A 21,092-nucleotide genomic window follows, 5' to 3' on the forward strand; every position below is an offset into this window, starting at 1 on the left:
AATTCAAAATTTAGCAAACTAGAGCTCTGACCTGGTTTACGGCCCCAGTTATAAAAAACTCATCTGATAAACAAAAATAGAGGTGCATGCAGTTCTCTATTCTTCCTGCTAATGTCCAGGCAGAATGTTAGCTTTGGCATAAAGAGCAACAGCAATAATAAATATTATATTCAATAAAATAGACTATTATTCTCTTGAGTTCTTTACTTTGTCAAAAGTAAAAATTATAAGCATCTGATGATATTTTCAATGTACAGAAATAAAATATATATGACTATCACATAAAGGTGTGAGGGTTATAAAGCCAATATTATGGTAATGTTTCTACCTTCCATTTGAATTCATAAAATAGTGGTTCTCAGCAGATTATGAAAAATAATGAATATTGAGATTTCTAGAGCCATCACTAAAAACATGATACAGCCAAAACTAAAATAGATAAATTAAAATTGAATACTAAAAATAGGTTAAATAATTTGAAAAGAAGTCAGTATAAAAAGAAAGGGAGGAACACAGGAGGGAACCAATAGAAAACTAACAAATGGTAGTCCTAAAATTGCCATATTGATAATTACATCATATGTAAATGATGTAAATGCACCAATTAAAAGACAAGAGCTATCATAATGCATAAGAATGATCCAACCCTATATTGTCTAGAAGAAACTCATTTCAAACCTAATAATAAAAGTAGGTTAAAAGTAAAAGGATGGAGAAAAAATTTACCATGCAAACATAAATCAAAAGAAAGCTAGATTTGCTATATTAATATTAATACAGACTAAAGTAGACTTTGGAATAAAGCAATTATCAGATATCAGAAATAAAGAGAAATATTACATATTAATAGAAGGGTCAATTCATTAACAGAATATAACCATCTTAAATATGACACACCCAACAACAGAGCTTCAGTATACATGTAGTAAAACCTGACACATTTGACAGGAGAAAAAGACACATTCATAATTACAGTTGAAAAATTCAAACCTCTTTTCTCAGTAATTAATAGAACTATTAGACAGAAAATCAGAATGGACGTAAAAGAACTGCACAATACCACAAGTCAACTATAGCTAATTGACATTTATAGAACATTCCACCCAACAGAAGCTCATTAAACGGTCTTTTCAAGTGCCATAAAACAGTCATCAAGATAAACAATATCATGACTCTAGAAACCTTAATAAATTAAAAATTTTTGAAATAATACAAAGTATGTTTTCTGACGATAATGAAATTAAACTAAGTTAGTACAGAAAGATAACAGAAAATGTCCAACTTAGCAATTAAACAAAATGCTTTGAAATACTTATGGGTCAAACAGGAAGCCTCAAGAAAAACTAGACAATATTTTGAACTGAACAAAATAAAAAATAAATATATCAAAATGTATCGTATGCAGCTAAAGCAGTGTCTAATAGAAAACTTATAGCAATGGATGCTAACATTAGAAGTCTCAACTCAATAATATAAACTTCTAATTTAAGAAACTCAGAAAAGAAGAAAAAACATAAACCCAAAGAAAAAGAAAGAAAATAAGGCTGGAAATAATCAAGTTGAAAATAGAAAGAGAGAAAAACAGTGAAACCAATAAGCTGACCAAGTTCTTTGAATGATAAATAAAATTGATAAATCTCTGGTAAGACTGACAGAAAACAGAGAAAACGCAAGTTACCAATATGATAAATGAAAGTGGAAGATATCATTACAGATTCCTCTGACATTAAAAAGGATAGTAGCTGGCACAGTGGCTCACACTTGTAATCCTAGAAATTTGGGAGGCTGAGGTGGGAGGATTGCTTGAGCCCAGAAGTTCAAGACCAGTCTGAACAGTGAACATGGTGAAACTCTATCTCTATAAAAAACCACAAAAAGTCAGCTGGGTATGGTGGCACATGCCTGTAATCCCAGCTACTTGGGAGGCTGAGATGGGAGGATCAGGTGGGCCTAGGAGGTTGAGGCTGCAGTGAGCCGAGATCATGCCACTGCACTCCAGCCTGGGTGTAGAGGGACACACTGTCTCAAAAAACAAATAAAATAAAACATATTCCCAATAATTTGATGTAACTCAACAATTTTGATGAAATTAACCAAATCCTCAAAAACCACAATTTATCAAACTCACCCAAGACAAAATAGATAATCTCAAGATTCCTATAACTATTAGAGAATCAAATTCACAATTAGAGTGTCCCAGAAAAAAAATCTCAGGCCCAAATTGTTTCATTGTTGAATTATATCAAATATATGATAAGATACATCAATTCTGCACCATTTTCCCCAGAATATAACAGGCAGGACATAGGCATGGGAAAGACTTCATGACTAAAACACCAAAAGCAATGGCAACAAAAGTCAAAATTGACAAATGGGATCTAATTAAACTAAAGAGCTTCTGCACAGCAAAAGAAACCATCATCAGAGTGAACAGGCAACCTACAGAATGGGAGAAAATTTTTGCAATCTACCCATCTGGCAAAGGGCTAATATCCAAAATCCACAAAGAACTTAAATTTACAAGAGAAAAACAAACAACCCCATCAAAAAGTGGGCAAAGGATGTGAACAGACGCTTCTCAAAAGAAGACATTTATGCAGCCAACAGACACATGAAAAAATGCTCATCATCACTGGTCATCAGAGAAATGCAAATCAAAACCAAAATGACATACAATCTCACGCCAGTTAGAATGGTGATCATTAAAAAGTCAGGAAACAACAGATGCTGGAGAGGATGTGGAGAAATAGGAACGCTTTCACACTGTTGGTGGGAGTGTAAATTAGTTCAACCATTGTGGAAGACAGTGTGGTGATTCCTCAAGGATCTAGAACTAGAAATACCATTTGACTCAGCGATCCCATTACTGGGTATATACCCAAAGGATTATAAATCATGCTACTATAAAGACACATGCACACGTATGTTTATTGCGGCACTATTCACAATTGCAAAGACTTGGAACCAACCCAAATGCCCATCAATGATAGACTGAACTAAGAAAATGTGGCATATATACACTGTGGAATACTATGCAGCCATAAAAAAGGATGAATTCATGTCCTTTGCAGGGACATGGATGAAGTTGGAAATGATCATCCTCAGCGAACTATCACAAGGACAGAAAACCAAACACTGCATGTTCGCACTCATAGGTGGGAATTGAACAATCAGAACACTCAGACACAGGGCAGGCAATATCACACACCAGGGTCTGTCAGCAGGTGGGAGCCTAGGGTAGGGATAACATTAGGAGAAATACTTAATATAAATGACAAGTTGATGGGTGCAGCAAACCAACATGGCACATGTATACCTATGTAACAAACCGGCGCGTGGTGCACATGTACCCTAGAACTGAAAGTATAATAAAAAAATAAAAATAATAAAAATAAAAAGCACTTTATACCAAACAAATACAGAAGTTCCACCAAGGATCATAAACAATATGATCAAGATAAAAACGACTACACATCATAACTACTACTATCGTCTCTCAACGGTGGGGTTAACTATTATTTGCTTTATAGTTTCCTTCCTATCAGAGTCCAAAGTTTTATTACCTTTTGGGATCCTCAATATTTTTTAATTGATACATAATATTTTACATGTTTATGGGATATATATGCTATTTTGTTACACGCATAGAATGTGTAGTGATCAATTTAGTATTTCTGGAGTATTCAATACCTTGAGTATTTATCATTTTTGTGTGTTGAGAACATTTCAAGTCCTCTCCTTTATCTACTTTGAAATATATAATGTATTGTTGGTAATCATAGCCACCCTATTCTGCTTTTCTATAATGTATGTTTGTACACATTGACCAATCTCTTTTCATCACCCCTTTCCAACAACACATTCTACCCAGCCTCTGCTATTTACCATTCTACTCTCTACTTCCATGAGATAAATTTTTAAGCTCCTACTTATGAGTGAGAACTTACAATATTTGTCTGTCTGTGCCTTATTTCACTTAGCATAATGACTCCCAGTTCCATCCATGTAGCTGCAAATGAAAACATTTCATTCCTTTTTTTTTCCTGAGACAGAGTCTCGTTCTGTCGCCCAGGCTGGAGTGCAGTGGTGGGATCTCGGCTCACTGCAAGCTCCGTCTCCCAGGTTCAAGTGATTCTCCTGCCTCAGTCTCCCAAGTAGCTGGGACTATAGGCGCCCGCCGCCACGCCTGGCTAATTTTTTTGTATTTTTAGTAAGGACCGGGTTTCACCTTGTTAGCCAGGATGGTCTCGATCTCCTGACCTCGTGATCCGCCTGCCGTGGGCTCCCAAAGTGCTGGGATTCCAGGCGTGAGCCACTGCCTGGCTGGCCTTCATTCCTTTTTTATAGCTGAATAGTATTCCATTGTGTATATATACACCAAATTGTGTTTATTAATTGATGGACACATAGGTGAATAATATTGCAATAAACATGTAAGTGCATGTATCCTTCTTGATATACTGATTTCTTTTCCTTTGGATAAATATTTAGTAGTGAGATTTCTGGATTTTATGATAGTTTTTAAATTTTTGAGAAATCTCCATACTATTTTCTGTAGTGGTTATATTAATTGACATTCCTATCAATAGTGAGTAAGAGTTCCCTTTTCTCTGCATCCTCAATAACATCTGTTATTTTTTGTCATTTGAAAAATAACCTAACTGGGATAAGATGATATCCCATTTTGATTTTGATTTGCATTTACCTGATGATTAGTGATGCTGACGATTTCATATAGTTATTGGCCATTTTTACATTTTTAAAAAAAAATGTCTTTTCATATCTTTTGATATCAGTAATCTCATTTTTACAGGATTATTTTTACTGTTGACTTGAGTTCCTCATATATTCTGGATATTAGTCCCAAGGCGGATGGATAATTTCAAATATTTTCTTCCATTCAGCAGGTGTTTCTTCATTCTGCTAATTGCTTTCTTTGCTGTGCAGAAGCTTTTTAGTTTAATAGCCTCATTTTTAGTTTAAATAGTCCCATTTGTCTATTTTTTTTTTGTCTTTTCTTTTGAGGGCTTATCCATAAAAATCTCCACCTAGACCAACATTCTGAAGTGTTCTGTGTCTTCTTCTAGTGGTTTATAGCTTTTAGATCTTACATGTAAGTCTTATCTGTGCTGATTTTTGTATGTGATGAGAGTTGGGATCCAGTTTCATTCTTCTGCATATGAATATCCAGTTTTCCCAGTACCACTTATTGAAGAGTGTGTCCTTTTCCCAATGTATGTTATTTGTGCGCTTGTTGAAAATCAGTTAGCCGGAAATATTGAATTTATTTTTGGATTTCCTATTATGTCCCATTGGTCTATGTATCTGTTTTTATACCAGTGTTATGCTCTGTTGGTTACTTTAGGCTTGTAATATATTTTAAAGCCAGTTCATGTGATGCCTCCAGTTTTGTTCTTTTTGCTCTAGAATGCTTTGGATATTTGAGCTCTTTTTTGTTCCGTATGATTTCTAGGATTTTTCTTTTCTGTGAAAAATAATATTGGCATTTTGATAGGAACTGCTTTGAATCTATAGATTGCTTTGGGCAGCATGGTCATTTTAACCATTTTCATTCTTCCCATCCATGAGCATGGAATGTTGTTGCATTTCTTCCTCCTCCTCCTCCTCCCTCTTTGTTCCTCCTCTTCCTTCTCCTCCTCCTCTTCCTCTTCCTTTGTAGTTTTCTTTGTAGAGATATTTTGCCTTCTTGGTTAAATTTACTCCTAGGTATTTTACTTTTGTTGTTATTGTAAATGAAATTGCCTTCTTTATTGCTTTCTCAGCTAGTTTGTTATCGATGTATAGAAATGCTACCGATTTTTGTATTTTGATTTTGTATCCTGCAACTATATTGAATTCATTTATCAAATCTAAGAGGTTTTAGGATGAGTGTAGGTTTTCTCAGATATATCATCAGCAAAGACAAACAATTTGACTTCCTCTTTTCCAGTCTGCATGCCTTTTATTTCCTTCTCTTGCTTTACTTCTCTGACTAGGACTTTCAGTGCGATGTTAAATAGGAGTGCTAGAAGTGGCCTTTTCTTGTTCCAGTTCTTAGAGGAAAGGCTTTTAGCATCTCCCCATTCAGTGTGATGTTAGCTGTGGATTAAATATAGCCATCATTATGTAGAGGCATGTTTCGCCTATGCCTAGTTTATTGAGAGTTTTCTTTACCATAAAGAGATGTTAAATTTTATCAAATGCTTTTTTTTATCTATAGGGATCATCATATGTTTTTCATCTTTCATCCTATTGATGTATTACATTTATAGATTTGCATATGTTGAATCATCCTTACATTTCTGGGATACATCCTACTTGATCCTGATGTATCACTTTTTCAATGTGCTATTGGTTCAGTTTGCTAGTATTTTGCTGAACATTTTTGCATCTATGTTCATCAGGAATATGGTTTATAGTTTTTTTTTTTTTTCTTCTTTTTATGTCCTTGTCTGGTCTCAGTATCAGGTTAATGCTAGCCTCATAGAATGTGTTAAAGACAATGCCAACCTCTTCAATTCTTTGAAATAGTTTGAGAATAATTGGTGCTAGTTCTTTGAAAGTTTGGTAGAATTTGGTAGTGAAGCCATCTAGTACTGGACTTTTTACATGTGGGTTACTGATTCAATCTCATGACTTGTTATTGGTCTGTTCAGGTCTTCTATTTATTCCTTATTCAACCTTAGTAGGTTGCAATGTGTCCAGGAACTTGTCAATTTCTCGTTGGTTTTCCAGTTTCTTAGTATATAGTTGTTCATTATAATCTCTGATGATCTTTTGCCTGTCTGTGATATATTTTTCATTTCTGATTTTGCTTAAGTCTTCTCTATTTTTATCTGGGTTAGTCTAGCAAGTGGTTTATCAATTTTGTTTATCTTTTCAAAAAGCCAACTTTTGGTTTTATTTGTCCTTTGCAATTTTTTTTAGTCTGTATTTTGTTTAGTTTTGCTCTGATCTTTACTATTTCTTTCTTTCTACTAATCTTCTATCTGGTTTGTACTTGCTTTTCCATTTCCTTAAGGTACATTGTGGGATTACTTATGTGAAATCTTTTTACCTTATTGATCACAGGCATTTATTACTATAAACTTCCCTGTTAGCACTGCTTTGGTTGTATCTCATAGGTTTTTTATACGTTGTGTTTCAATTTTCATTTGTTTCAGGAAATTTTTTAATTTCCTCTTTCTTGACCCAATGATTAGAAACATGTTATTTAATTTGCCCGTATCTGTACAATTTACAAAGTTCCTCTTGCTATTGTTTTTCTAGTTTTATTCCATTGTTGTCTATGAAGAAACTTGATGTAATTTCAATTTTTAAAAAATTTTTGAGACCTATTTTGTGTCCTAATATACGATCTATCTTTGAGAATGTTCCTTGTGCTGATAAGAAGAATGTGAACTCCATAGCTGTTGGAAAACATGTTCCGTAAATGTCCATTAGGGCAATTTGGTCCACTGTGCAGTTTAAATCCCATATTTGTTAACTTTCTAGATGATTTGTCTAATGCTGAGAGTGTAGTGTTGAAGTTTCCAACTATTATTGTACTAGAGTCTTTCTCTGCCTTTAGATCTAATAATATATGCTTTATATATATGGGTGCTCCGGTGTTGAGTACATAAATATTTAGAATTGTTATATCCCCTTGCTAAATTGATTACTTTATTATTACATAATGACCTTTGTTTCTTTTTTTTTTCCTTACAATCTGTTTTATCTGACAGAAGCGTAGCTAGTCCTGCTAGTGTTTGGTTTCTATATGCGTGAAATGCCTTTTTTCATTCCTTTTCTTCCATTTATTCTTCCATCTTTCAATCTATGTATGTCTTTCCAGGTGAGATGAGTTTGTTTTGCGTGTGTATGTGTGTATATATATTATATTAATATATTATATTTATATAATATATAATACATACTATATTTGGGTCTTTTAAAAAATCTATTCAGTCTGTATCTTTTGAGTGGAAAGTATATTCCATTTAGATTGAAGGTTGTTATTAATATATGAGGACTTATACCTGCCATTAATTACTGCTTTTGTGTAGTCTTTGTTCCCTTCTTTCTCTAACAGTTGGTCACTTTATGTTATATGTTACATATGCTTTGATTATCCTTTTTTATTTTTTTCATAATTGTGATTTGGTTGTTTTCTGTAATGTTAACATTTGAGACTTTTCCTTGTTTTTGTGTTTGTTGTATCAGTGTTATTTATATTTTTATGTGTTTTCTTGATGGTAAATATCCTTCCCTTGTTTCCAGGGAATAGAATTCTCTTAAGCATTTCTTGTAGGCCAGTCTAGTAGCAATAAATTCTCTCATCTTTGGCTTATAGGGAAAGAGTATATCTTCTTCATTAATGAAGGATAACTTTGTTGAGTATAATATCCTTGGCAAACATTTTTTTTCTTTCAGCACTTAGAATATATCATTCTCTTTGCTCCTGGCCTGTGGGTTTCTGCTGAGCAACCCACCCTTTGTCTGATGGGAGTCTCTTTATAAGTGACTAAACTTTTATTTACTCTCTTTTTTTTTTTTTTTTTTTTTGCTGCTTTTAGAATTCTCTCTTTGCCTTTTGAAAGTTTGACTATAATGTGCTGTAGAGAAAACCTTTCCGAACTGTGTCTATTTAGAGAGCTCTGAACCTTATATGTGGATATATTAATATCTTGCTAGACTTGGGAAGTTTTTATGAATTATTTTGTTAAATAGGTTTTCTAATCCTTTCATTTGATTCAGAAACACCAAAAATTCTAATGTTTTATCCCTTTGTGGTATCTTATATGTTATGTTTGCTTTGATCTTTATTTTCTTTTATTTTTCTGTTTTCATTTTTATCTAACTGGGTTATTTTTTAAAAACCTGTATTCAATTTCTGAGATCCTTTCTTCTGGTTGATCTAGTCTATTGCTGAAGTTTTCAAATGTATTTTGTGTTTCACTTAGTAAATTCTTCAGTTTCTGAATGTCTCTTTTTTTTTTTTTTTTTTTTTGAGATAGAGTTTCGCTTTTGTCACCCAGGCTGGAGTGCAATGGTGCGATCCTGGCTCACTGCAACCTCTGCCTCCCAGGTTGAAGTAATTCTCCTATCTCAGCCTCCTGAGTAGTTGGGATTACAGGCATATGCCACCACACCCAGCTAATTTTTGTGTTTTTAGGAGAGACAGGGTTTCACCATGTTGACCAGGATGGTCTCAATCTCTTGACCTCGTGATCTGTCCGCCTCGGCCTCCTGAGGTGCTGGGATTATAGGCATGAGCCACTGCGCTCAGTCTGTTTGGTTCTATTAATGATATCTATCTCTTTGGTAAATGTCTCATTTATATCCTGAATTATCTTTCTGACTTCTATTGCTTTTTGGTATTCTCCTACGTCTCACTGTATTTCTTAGTATCAATATTTTGAATTTATTTTATGACTTTAATAATTTTTTAAATGAGTTTTTAAATTTTTAAAACTGGGATTTATTGCTGGAGAATTATTGTGTTCCTTTGATGGTGTCATATTTTCCTGCTTTTTCATGCTTCCTGTGTCTTTATATTGGTATATGCACATCTGGTAGAATAATCATTTCTTATAAGTTTTTTGAATTTGCTTTCATAGAGGAGGACATTTTCCTAAAAATGTTATCTATGAAATTAGATGAGTAGGAAATTTTGGCTTCTATTCTCAGTATGTACTGTCCTGTAGCCTCTGTATAATATCTTCAGTTGTAAACAGCATCAGCAGTGTCTATTATTTTCTTCATGGCTTAGGGTGTGGTTGTTAGTGGAGGCTGTAGTAAACTTTTGCTGGGGTTTGGACACCAGGTAGGCCAGCCTTTGGACACCTGCAGTAGCAGTAGCGGGCTGAGTGTGCCTGTCCTTGGACCCTAGGGCAGTGTACACTGGTACCATTGCTAGTGAATCCAGGCAAGCCAATTTTGGGGCCCCCAGGTGGCTTGCTCAGGCGGTTCAAACGGCAGTGGTAAGTAGATGGGTAGGCAGGTTCTTGAGCCCCTGGGGGGCTGGCATGTCATGGGTAATCGCATTTGCAGTGGCGAGGCAACCCTCTGGGACCCAATTCTTCCACACTGGTATTGACAGTGGCTGTGCCAGCCTGAGTGGGCCAGCCCCCAGGCCTGCAGGTGATGTGTGTAAGTTGGTGGCAGTTATGGTGGTAGCAGCAGTGTTTGGGTGGGCATGACCAGAAGGAATGCTCAGGTGCCAATGGTGGTATACTGAAGTGAGCAATCTTCAGGCCCCTGGATGGTGTTCCTGGGGACTGAGGGGTAGGGCCGAGCTGGGCGAACCTGTCCTTAGGCCCCCTGGTGGTGTGTGCGGGCACTGGTTGTGGTAAGCAGAAGCAGGGTGATCCCCTGGGAGGCCAGTACAACGTTAAGGTAAGGGCCACAGCAGCTACACCATGGCCCTCCTACTGGGAAGGAAAGAGCTGCTTTGAGAGTGTGTACTTTGCTTGCATCTCAGCCCCACCACAGTGGCAGCAGCTGTGGGCAGTGAAATTTATCCTGAGGTACATGAAAATGTGTGGCTGCTACTCTGTTGTGGGATAAAGGGGTCACTGCCTGTGGCTCTTGCCTCAGTCTTGGTGGCAGCCAATCCAGCCAGGGGATGTCAATGGTGCTTCAAGGATGTGGAGATGCATGGGCTGTTGGGCATCAGGGTAGGATGCAGTCTGGTGGTGGCTGCGTCTTTGAAATGGTGCCATGCTGCAGCTGCTGAGGACTCAGAGGTTTGTGGGATTCAGCACGAGCTCTCTCTCTCTCACAAGCAATACTGTTGAGTGGTCTTCAGCTCCTTATATTAGTCTCAGGGTCCATGATGGTCAAAGGGTTCTTCTTTGGCTAGCACTATAGGAGCCTGTGGTGGGAATGTGGACTGTGAGGGGTCTCCCACTTACCCTTGCCCAACATTAGGGAGCCTCTCCAGGCTCCCAGCGAGCCCTCACTTCCCTTTCCTTTCTTTTTTTGGTGCTTCCTGTGACTTTTCGGTGAATTCCAGTTTTCTCCCTTAGATGATCTATTCAAAATGTGACCATCTATTTGCCATTTTAGCTCCTCTCCATGGAGCAGGTGCATATGATGAATCCAGTCAACCACTTCAAAGACTCCTTTCTAAAACTTTAAAGGCTATACAATTTTACCTGGACTTCCCATTTTAGTTATTTTAAACAATGCTGCAATGAAGCCTTCGTTTCTCTCTCTCTCTCTCTCTCTCTCTCTCTCTGTGTGTGTGTGTGCGTGTGTGTAGGTCCTTATTTACATTTGAATAGTTTTGTGGAATAAATACCTAAAACTGGAACTTACAGGCCAAAGGGAAAGTGTCTTTAAAATTAAATAAATTAGAATGGACAAATTGCCTTCCAATATATGATTTCAATTTATACTCTCATAAGAAATGAAAAGGTTGCCTGTTTCTCAACAATCTCACCAGCATTGGTTATTATCATTAAAATTTTTGCTGATCAGAAAGATATAATAATTAACCTCATTATTTCAATTCCCCAATTTTTTATTAGTGGAGAGTTTGAACACTTCGAATCTGTTAAACATTTGTACATTAATCATTTGTGAATTGCCTATATCTTTTTCCAATTGGGGAAATTTATCTCTCTTATTAAATTTTGAATACTTAGTTTATTGGGTTTATTAAGCTTTTGTCATGAATTACAATTTTTAAAGTTTATGTCTTTTTAATATGAACTTTAGCCAAGTTTTTAGTCTTATCTTTTAATACTTATGAGCTTCACATTATGTTTTTATAGTCAATTATTTTTATACCCAAACCTGATTATTTTTCCTTTCCCTGTTTTGATCAATTTGATTCATATTTTCAGGCCTAAATAGAAAATTGCTTTCTCTGCAATGTGTTGCCAATTTCAGGCACACTAAATCATTCCTTTTTCTATGCCTTATAAAAGCACATAAACACATATATCTAACTACTTTTCATAGATAATTTTATACACATTTGCCTTTTCTGCTGTGTTATCATCTTCTCAAGGATAGAGATCATGATCTGTGTCACAAAGATCATAGGTGTAAAATTATTATGACTAGACCTACTGTATGTGCTTGATATATCTATGAATCTTGGATTATGTAAGATGTAGGGCATTATGCTAAGAGCTGTTGCCTAAGCCTTTCCAGACACAAATAGGCTACATAGATATTGGTCTTTTGATACTTAGAGCTGAAGCCTCCTCACATATATCTGGGATGATTCAACAAGTATTTATAAAAAGGAATAGTTTTAAATAATTACCACCAACTCCCTAGGGAAAAATCTGATACAGGTTAAAAGGGTTTCCTTCAAAGTTTACAAAGAATAAAAAAAAATTGCAAAAGTAAGAGTTATGTAGTTAGCATCAATCATTCTGGGAGAACTTTTAAGTGTTAATATTATCATCTACCTCGTGAAGACATGACAGGCATGCTTACACAGTCTATGAATAATACAAACATGGGATATAAAGTAACATATTCTTTTTCTTTTTCTTTTTTTGAGATGGAATTTTGCTCTTGTTGCCCAGGCTGGAGTACAATGGCACAATTTTGGCTCACTGCAAACTCTACCTCCCAGGCTCAAGTGATTCTCCTGCCTCAGCCTCCTGAGTGTCTGGGACTACAGGCACCCACCAACACGTTCGGCTAATTTTTGTATTTTTAGTAGAGATGGGGTTTCACCATGTTGGCCAGGCTGGTCTCGAACTCCTGACCTCAGGTGATCCACCTGCCTTGGCCTCCCAAAGTGCTGAGATTACAGGCTTGAGCCTATGCACCTGGCCTAAACTAACATACTGGATAACAGAATCTAGAACCTGGAAGTTCCTTGACAACAGACTGAAATGTCAAATTGTTTGGAGAGACTCCGCTCACCTTTATTTACTAACCCAATGGAGTTCATTTTTCAGTGATATTAAAATAATTCGAATTAAAAAGGCACACATTCTCTGCCATTCAAATATCCTTTGCTAACAATCAGAACAAAACATGGTGATTCCATTTCATGACTAGTTATCAATGTTTAGGTTGTATCAAAAAATCAGTAAAAGTGGGTTAAATTTCTCAATTTCAAGATTTCTGTCTCTAAGAATCTGACATATTTTTTCATGTCCATAAGTTCCTATTTCTTGTATAGTGAGAGAATGCTTGGCTAAGATCCTCACTTAATGAATATTGTATTTAAGAGGAAAGTAGTTTATTTGCAGACTTTAGGAATTATTTAGCTATTAACCTATACATGGAAAAGAGTAAAGAAAATACGCTACCAAGTAACAGGAACAAAAGAGCCTCACACCAGTTGTTGTAGCAGTTCAGAAAGACTAAAAATCTAAAAGGATCCTACTCCCTACTTTCTAAACCAGAACACTAGCCATTAACATCCTGGGTAAGTTTACCATTTTTCCATTCTTGTTATCCAACTCCATTTTTGTGGCCTTGACACATGGACATATATGAGAATATAAAAATGTTGGAATAGTCATAGGGTTTTTTTTTTTTTTTTTGTACTGACAGAGCAGCCACAGAGAGGCAAGTTTACTCCGTTAAATTCTTTCTCACTCTACCTTTACATTCCTTTCAATACAGATGCCTCCAAGTGCCCTATTTCATTTACCTCACTGGCAAAACCTCATTTGTTTTCATTTTGTCTTTTGGCTCTTTCTGAATCTCCTCCTATGGGGACCCATTATGTACATTCAAGCACTGGGCATGACAAGCACAGCCCTGTCCTCCTTTAGGACAAATAAACAACTACAACACTGTGTAAGAAGTAATTATTAGGCATTACGGGGCAAAGAAGAATTATTCAGAGAGGAGAAAAAATGTGAATGGTATCTTCCAGGAGAACATTTCCAAGAATACAAGGAAGTAAGAAACAACATGGCACATTAAGAAGCTACATGCTAGAAATGGGTGTAGTGGCTCACACCTGTAATCCCAGCACTTTAGGAGGCCGAGTTGGGTGGATCACCTGAGGTCAGGAGTTCGAGACCAGCCTGGCCAACATGGTGAAACCCCGTCTCTACTAAAAATACAAAAATTAGCTGGGTGTGGTGGCACATACCTGTAACCCCAGCTACTTGGGAGGCTGAGGCAGGAGAATCGCTTGAAGCCAGGAGGCGGAGGTTGCAGTGAGCCTAGATTATACCACTGCAATCCAGCCTGGGAGACAGAGGGAGACTCTGCTCATAAAAAAAACAAAATTCAAAACACAAGCAAAAAACTACATGCTTCAGTGTGTAAGAGAAAATTCTTCATTTTTTAACTTCTTTAACTTTTTGCCAACTTTTATGAGTCCAAGACTCAGAACAGAAAATCCCTGGAGAGAATAACAGGTTTTCCTAAGCGGATCCTATCCATCAACTTAAGAGATGATATTTTATGAGAATTGGGAATGTCCTAATTTTTAACTGTCAAATCAGAGTTTACACATATTGATGTTGAATTATGACATATTCCAAGGCCTTGAATGACCTGCCCCTTGGAATTATTTGATAGTTTCATTTCACTGGCTCAAGGATTGAGAACTATATCTGTATTGGAATGAAAGGGGCCAATGAAAAAATGTATTTTTCCCTAATCAAATTAGTGACAAAGCATCTATGTATTTGCCGAGTTATAACTTTCATTTTTTGTTTCCTCTTGCCTTTCTCCACTTGACTTCCTCCCAATATTAAGCAGTATATTCTATATCCAAATGTACACAGCAAAAATTCCAAGAAAACATATCAAACAAGGTAAGCCATTTTAAAATAATTCCCCTTAATCTTGTCAACAGATACTCTATGATATCCCACTGTCTAACTTACCCCCACTATTTTTCTAGAAATTTTTGGTAGAAAAGATAGCAGGACTTGTGCAGTAAATAAGTGATTAAAAAAAAAAGAAAGAAAATCTACCAACATTATGAAAATGCACAAACACAGGAAATCTAAACATCTCAGAAAGGTGTATTAATACGATTAACCCATTAAACTCCTTAGCTTACCTGGGAAGTATGTAACATCTATGATCTCACCACTTTATAAATGAGTAACTGGGGCCTGAGATCATGAGTGACTCAGTGGTATAGCCAAGAAAAGCCTGTTTCATGTATTACTTTTTTCTTCCCTCTTATTCTATCACCGGGTACTTAAACCTGCATATGCACATAGAATTCATGTGCATAAATTCCTCCTGCATTAAAGAAGGATAGAGAAGCGGCTTGTTATGGTAGGAAGTGCTCTGGATAGGATTCAGATCTAAAATCTGATTCTTTGCCAGCCACAGTGGCTCATGCCTGTAATCCCAGGACTTTGGGAGGCTGAGGTGGGCAGATCACAGGAAGACAGGAGTTCAAGAACAGCTTGACCAATATGGCAAAACCCTGTCTCTACTAAAAATAGAAAAATTAGCCAGGTGTGGTGTTGCATGTCTGTAATCCCAGCTACTTGGGAGACTGAGGCAGGAAAATCACTTGAATCAGGGAAGCAGAGGTTCCAATGAGCCGAGATCATGCCACTGCACTCCGCACTCCAGCCTGGGTGACAGAGTGAGACTCTGTCAAATATATATATATATATATATATATATATATATATATATATATATATATATATATATATGAATCAGAAATTTATTTTTATATATATATATATTATTTTGCTGTCCCTACCAGCTAGAAAGCCTTGAGCTGGTACCATCTTTTCTAAATTGGGGTTGACATGGGGAATGATCAAGATAAAAGATGTAAATAATCTCCCTCCCCATACGAATGGAAACACATATATTATAGATATTTGAGGCAGACCCAGAATCCATAATCCACACCAAATCTTCTCTCAGCTAACAATGTTGACTCTCTTCCCAAAGGCCTTGGTCATTCAGAGCCACTAGCCTTTTTACACACTATTGAAAAGATAGGTTTAACAGAGCTATAAATAGCATAGGCCCAAAGACTGAAGAGAAAGCCCATGCCACTCACCCACATGGGGTCACTGAGGTCCGAGTCCTGCATGCGGATACAGTCCATGCTAATCTCAATCTTATTTGTCGCACCATCTTCTGATGGTTCATCCACAAAGTTCAAGTCAATGGGCTGAACTGAACATATAGGCCTAACACATAGGAAAGAAAAAAAGTGAGTTAGGCATGGAAAGGGACTAAAACATACTCATGCTGTTGTTAACAACAAGTACTTTCTAATTCAAAGTCAGCAAGGCTCATTGGTTTCTTGAAGTTAGAAGCCCTAGGTTTGAGTCCTGGCTCGATCACTTATGAAATGTGTAATTTCAAGCAGTTCAAATCCAACCCTCATTTGTTAAATGGGGATCATGACCTCTGCCCTCCTCAGATAATTACTGGGTATGATGCAGGAAATAATGGCTGCATCTGTGATAGAGTATTTTATACTCTATTCCTAAGGGTCTCCAGTGTACTGAAATTCTCTTTTTACCTTTTCTTAATTTATTCACTTATACAAACCTGCTTTGAATAAAGAAATAATAATACTTTTCACAGCAAGGTATAAACAACACAATTTAGTATTTTATCTTCTCAGTGAATACCTGCATTATAAAAGTAGATAAGTCTTCAAGCCAAAGGAATGGATTCTGAGTATCAGAGAAACATTGGGGAAATGAATTTGGTGCAGAAGGGCTTAGGCCCTCCAAAATTACATCACCTTGGATTAGTAAGGATCTTTTGGAGTTAGAAATGGAAAAAAATCACCACTGAATTTTGAACAAAGCGATGGCATTGGAGTCATTAACTTTTCCTAAATAACTTCTACTGATTCTAGAAAAAACATACCCTACTAAGCAATATTTTGACCACCCACATACCTATTTAGTTCAAGCATAACATTTCTTGCTTGTTTTATACTTACTGTTCTAGAAAATCCCAGATATGCTGGAAAACCTCTGGACTGAGGAATTCATTTGTCTGTGTGCTCTGGGACATGGTGGATCGGTAATAACTTTCTTTCCAAGAGAAATGAGCTGGGGTTTCTACGAAACTTAAAAGGACAAAAATGAAACTAGTATTATACTTTCTGTATTTATGACACTGAATATTTAAATTAAAGCATACTCTATCATGAAAACATCAAGTGAATCTATAAAATCATGCAGGTATATATGTAGCACATGTTACAAGTTACACAATTGGCATTTCTTCAGGCAGTGTAATGAATCCAATTTTGCCAGAAAATCAGGCAGACCTCCAATGCTAGACAATCTCATCTTCTATTAAAGCTCTCCTTTCCTAACTAATAGTATTATTATGCTCTATACCTCCACTATCCAACATCTGTGTTCTGTAGATTCTGAAAAGAGAATAAACATTTCCTCATTAAATCTGACAGCAAGTCTGACCTATCATTAAACCCATTTTGTAAGAGTCTCAAATGATTATCTGCCCATTCTGCCACCAGCAGGTAAGAAACAGAACCCGGAAACAGAAATGAGCTCAGAAAATTTAAATTTTTTCCTCAGTTTAATCGTCTCTCCCATAACCACAATCTTAGAATCACACTCAGGGACAATAAACTCAAACCTGTGGACCTAATATTTTTTAATTTTTTATCGCCAGTTACTTACCTTGATGTGTGGGTGGTTCTTAATTAAAGTGTAGAATTGTATGTTAGACTTAATAATAAGCAAACATCTGAACACTTTGCAAATGAATCCTATTTTTGTTTGCTTCATTTTGCTGCTGAGCCCTGAAGTTTGCTGTACTTATTTTTTTAAACATTTATTCCTATATATTTGGAGGAAAACATCAGCTTTCTCAGATGATGCATTCTCCAAATCTAAATATCATGTGGGTAGATCATCTTAATATGTGATTTGTGATAATCAGTAGACTAATTTTATCCCAGGATAAAATTGGTTAAGTTCTTAATTGTTACTGTTCCTGTTATAAAGAATTTTAAAAAATACTGTATTAGGATAGTCAATCACCTTCAAATTTCAAATGTGTGTTCTGGTCTAGTAATACAGTAGAAGTTAATAGTATTAGATTTATTAATGCTGATTTCTAAGCTATCTGCGATAGCACATTCATTTGCTCAAGTTAAACATGCATAGAGGATTTATTTGCCAGGAAGCATAATGGAAACTGGAAATAAAAGGTGTATAATAGTGTCTCATCTTCTAGAAATTGATGGTATAGAAGGAAAGACAGGAAAACAAACCTACAGTTAATGTGTTAGCAGTGTAGACAGCACTACAAAAACAAAGACGAACAATGTGAAGGAAAGAGTCTTAACTGATAAAAATTAGGCAGGTCAGGTAAGAGCTAATGGTACAGAGTGGGCACTCTGTGACAACAGCATAAACAAAATACTATAATGGAAAATAGCTTGATATGTGTGAGAAAATCACAAGCAACTCTGTTAATATGGTGAAAAATTTTGGGCAGAGAATGCTGGGAGATTAAGCCAGAGAGATAAGAAGAAACTTATATACTATGTTTTTAAAAAGGCTATGTCAGTACTTGTGGTGAGTGTGTGTGTGTATTTACATATTTCAAAATATATTAAATGATATATATTTATATATTTAAATGATATATATATCATTAAAATATATATAAATGATATGTACATTTTAAATATCTCAAAATATTTTAAATAAATTTTAAATTGAGGAAATTGTAGATTTACATGCAATTGTAATGAATAATACAGAGAGATCACATGTACACTTTACTCAGTTCCCTCAATAGCAACATCTTGTAAAACTACCATATATATAAAAACTGCGATAGTGACATTGATAAAATCCAGTGATGTGACTCATAAATCCTCAGTTCTACTTATACTTATTTGAATGTGAGTATATATATGTGTGTGTGTGTGTGCGTGTATTTCATTTAATACAATTTTATCACATGTGTGGAGTAGAGTATCTATCACCACAGTCAGTATTAAAGGATTTGATTCATGAGACAGACACAGTCAGACTATGTTTTGTATTGGTAAATCTGGAAGTTGTGTGATGGAAGAATTTACAGCATGTCAGTTTATGGGTAAAGTGACTATTTAGAATGTTCCTGCATCAGTTCAAGTAAGACTACGAAAGGGCAAAATCAATGGGAATGGAGAAGATAGGGACAAAGTCAGTTATTAGTAAAAAGACTAAATCATATATTGGTTGTGTTACTAGTGAAGGAGAATGAAGAGTCAAAGATGACTTTACGTTTCCAGCTTGATTGAACCGTGTGGTTGATGATTCTACTAACTACATCGGTAAGTATAGTTGAAAGATCTGGCTTAAAGAAAGGGAGATGATAAATTGCATTTTAGCATGTTGAGTTCTAAGTACCTAGAACTCAAACCTAGTTTTATCCACACATGTGATAAAATTGTATTAAATGAAATACACACACACATATATATATATTCACATTCAAATAAGTACAAGTAGAACTGAGGATTTATGAGTCACATCACTGGATTTTATCAATGTCACTATGGCAGTTTTTATATTATATGGTAGTTTTACAAGATGTTGCTATTGAGGGAACTGGGTAAAGGGTACATGGGATCTCTCTGTATTATTCATTACAACTGCATGTAAATCTACAATTTCCTCAATGTAAAAAGTGAAACCAACTTAAATAAGCCTTACACTCTAGGAAGAAAAACAGACCACAAGTTTAGAAACAGAAATCTTCCTCATAGGGTAAAAATCGATACAATGACCTATGCAGAATAGGTGCAATGAGAAAAGGTATGCGGGGCTCCACTTAGAAAACCTGAGAACAGACAGACCCTGAGAAATTTATGGTATTTTAGAAGCCAAAGTAAAAACAAAATTAAAAATAATCAACATTACTCAATGGCAATGGGATCTAGGAAGATAAGACCTGAAAAATACCTACTAGATTTGACATAAGGAGGTCGTTGCCAACCTTGACATTAGAACCTTCTATAGATTAATGATACCCTCAAAATATTTTAGTGTTTTGAGGAGTAAATGGAGGTGTGTGTAAAAAGAAATGTTTTTGGATACAATTGGATTAGAAGAACCTAAATTATGACTAAAGAGGGAGGACCTAGTGTAGAAAGAGAAAATTTCAAGATACTGGAAAGAAAGGGAATGGCATGGTAAGAAACCCTGCAATAGGCAGGTAGGAAAAGGTCAAGGCATAGGTAGAGAGGATAGTCTTGAACTAAAACCCCTTAACCCCTCACTCTAGGATGAAGTAGATGGCAAAATTAAGCACAGATATAAATATTTTCATAGAAGATAAATAGAAGTCAAGGTTGATGACTTCAATTTTCTTGATGAAGCAGGAGGAAGACAAGGCCATCTGCTGAATATTGAGGGGGTCAGACATTAAGTGACAATTTGGGGGAAAAAGGTGAGAGTTTAGAAATGTGAATCAGGTTAGAAAATATGAATTTGTCATATCCCAGTCTACACAGTTATGTGATTCTCTTCAGTTTATACCACTGGGGAAAGGAACAAAAAATAGATAAAAACAATACTACTGTTGTTTCACTGAACAGGTTACATCAGAGAATTAAGGGAATTGTGAAGACTAGCTTTGGATTCAGATTGGAGAGGGCAGGAAGAGGGTCTAGGGCAAGGAAACCCTGTCTATTCCAAAAATACAAAACTTAGCTGGGCGTTGTGGCAGGTGCCTGTAATCCCAGCTACTCTGGAGGCTGAGGCAGGAGAATCACCTGAACCCAGGAGGCAGAGGTTGCAGTGAGCCGAGATCATGCCACTGCATGCCATCCTGGGCGACAAGAGTGAAACTGTCTCGAAAAAAAAAAAAGGAAGGAAGGAGAGAAAGAGAAAGATAAGGAGAAAGAGATAGAAAGAGGAAGAGAGAAAGAGAGAGAGAGAACGAGAGAGAGAACGAGAGAGAACAAGAGAGAGAGACAGAGGGAGAAAGAGAGAAAAAGAGAGAAAGAAAGAAAGAAAGAGAAAGAAAGAAAGAAAGAAAGAAAGAAAGAAAAAAGAAAGAAAACTATGTCTCTATGAGGTCAAAACAGTTATATAGGGCAGGAATTAACAAAGTTAAATTGGTAGAAATGGAAGAGTGGGATATCAGAATTGATGAGGTCCCTATAATTAGAAGACCATCTGATAATCCAGTAT

At 36.0% G+C, this 21,092-nt stretch overlaps 1 protein-coding gene across 8 annotated transcripts in view; it reads right to left on the reverse strand.

Annotated features, from left to right (window-relative positions):
* Positions 1-21,092, reverse strand: part of LOC105470866 (tumor protein p63) — a 275,494-nt gene that overhangs the window by 144,943 nt on the left and 109,459 nt on the right. For all 8 annotated transcript variants that reach the window (XM_011723136.3, XM_011723139.2, XM_011723137.2 and 5 more), the window contains exons 2-3: positions 16,865-16,993; positions 15,962-16,094 (exon numbers count right to left, since the gene is read on the reverse strand). In XM_011723136.3, coding sequence (XP_011721438.1) covers positions 15,962-16,094; positions 16,865-16,993 — 262 coding nt within the window. The remainder of the gene's footprint in view (positions 1-15,961; positions 16,095-16,864; positions 16,994-21,092) is intronic.

This window comes from Macaca nemestrina, chromosome 2 (genome assembly GCF_043159975.1).
Source record: "Macaca nemestrina isolate mMacNem1 chromosome 2, mMacNem.hap1, whole genome shotgun sequence".
NCBI classification, from domain to species: Eukaryota; Metazoa; Chordata; class Mammalia; order Primates; family Cercopithecidae; genus Macaca; species Macaca nemestrina.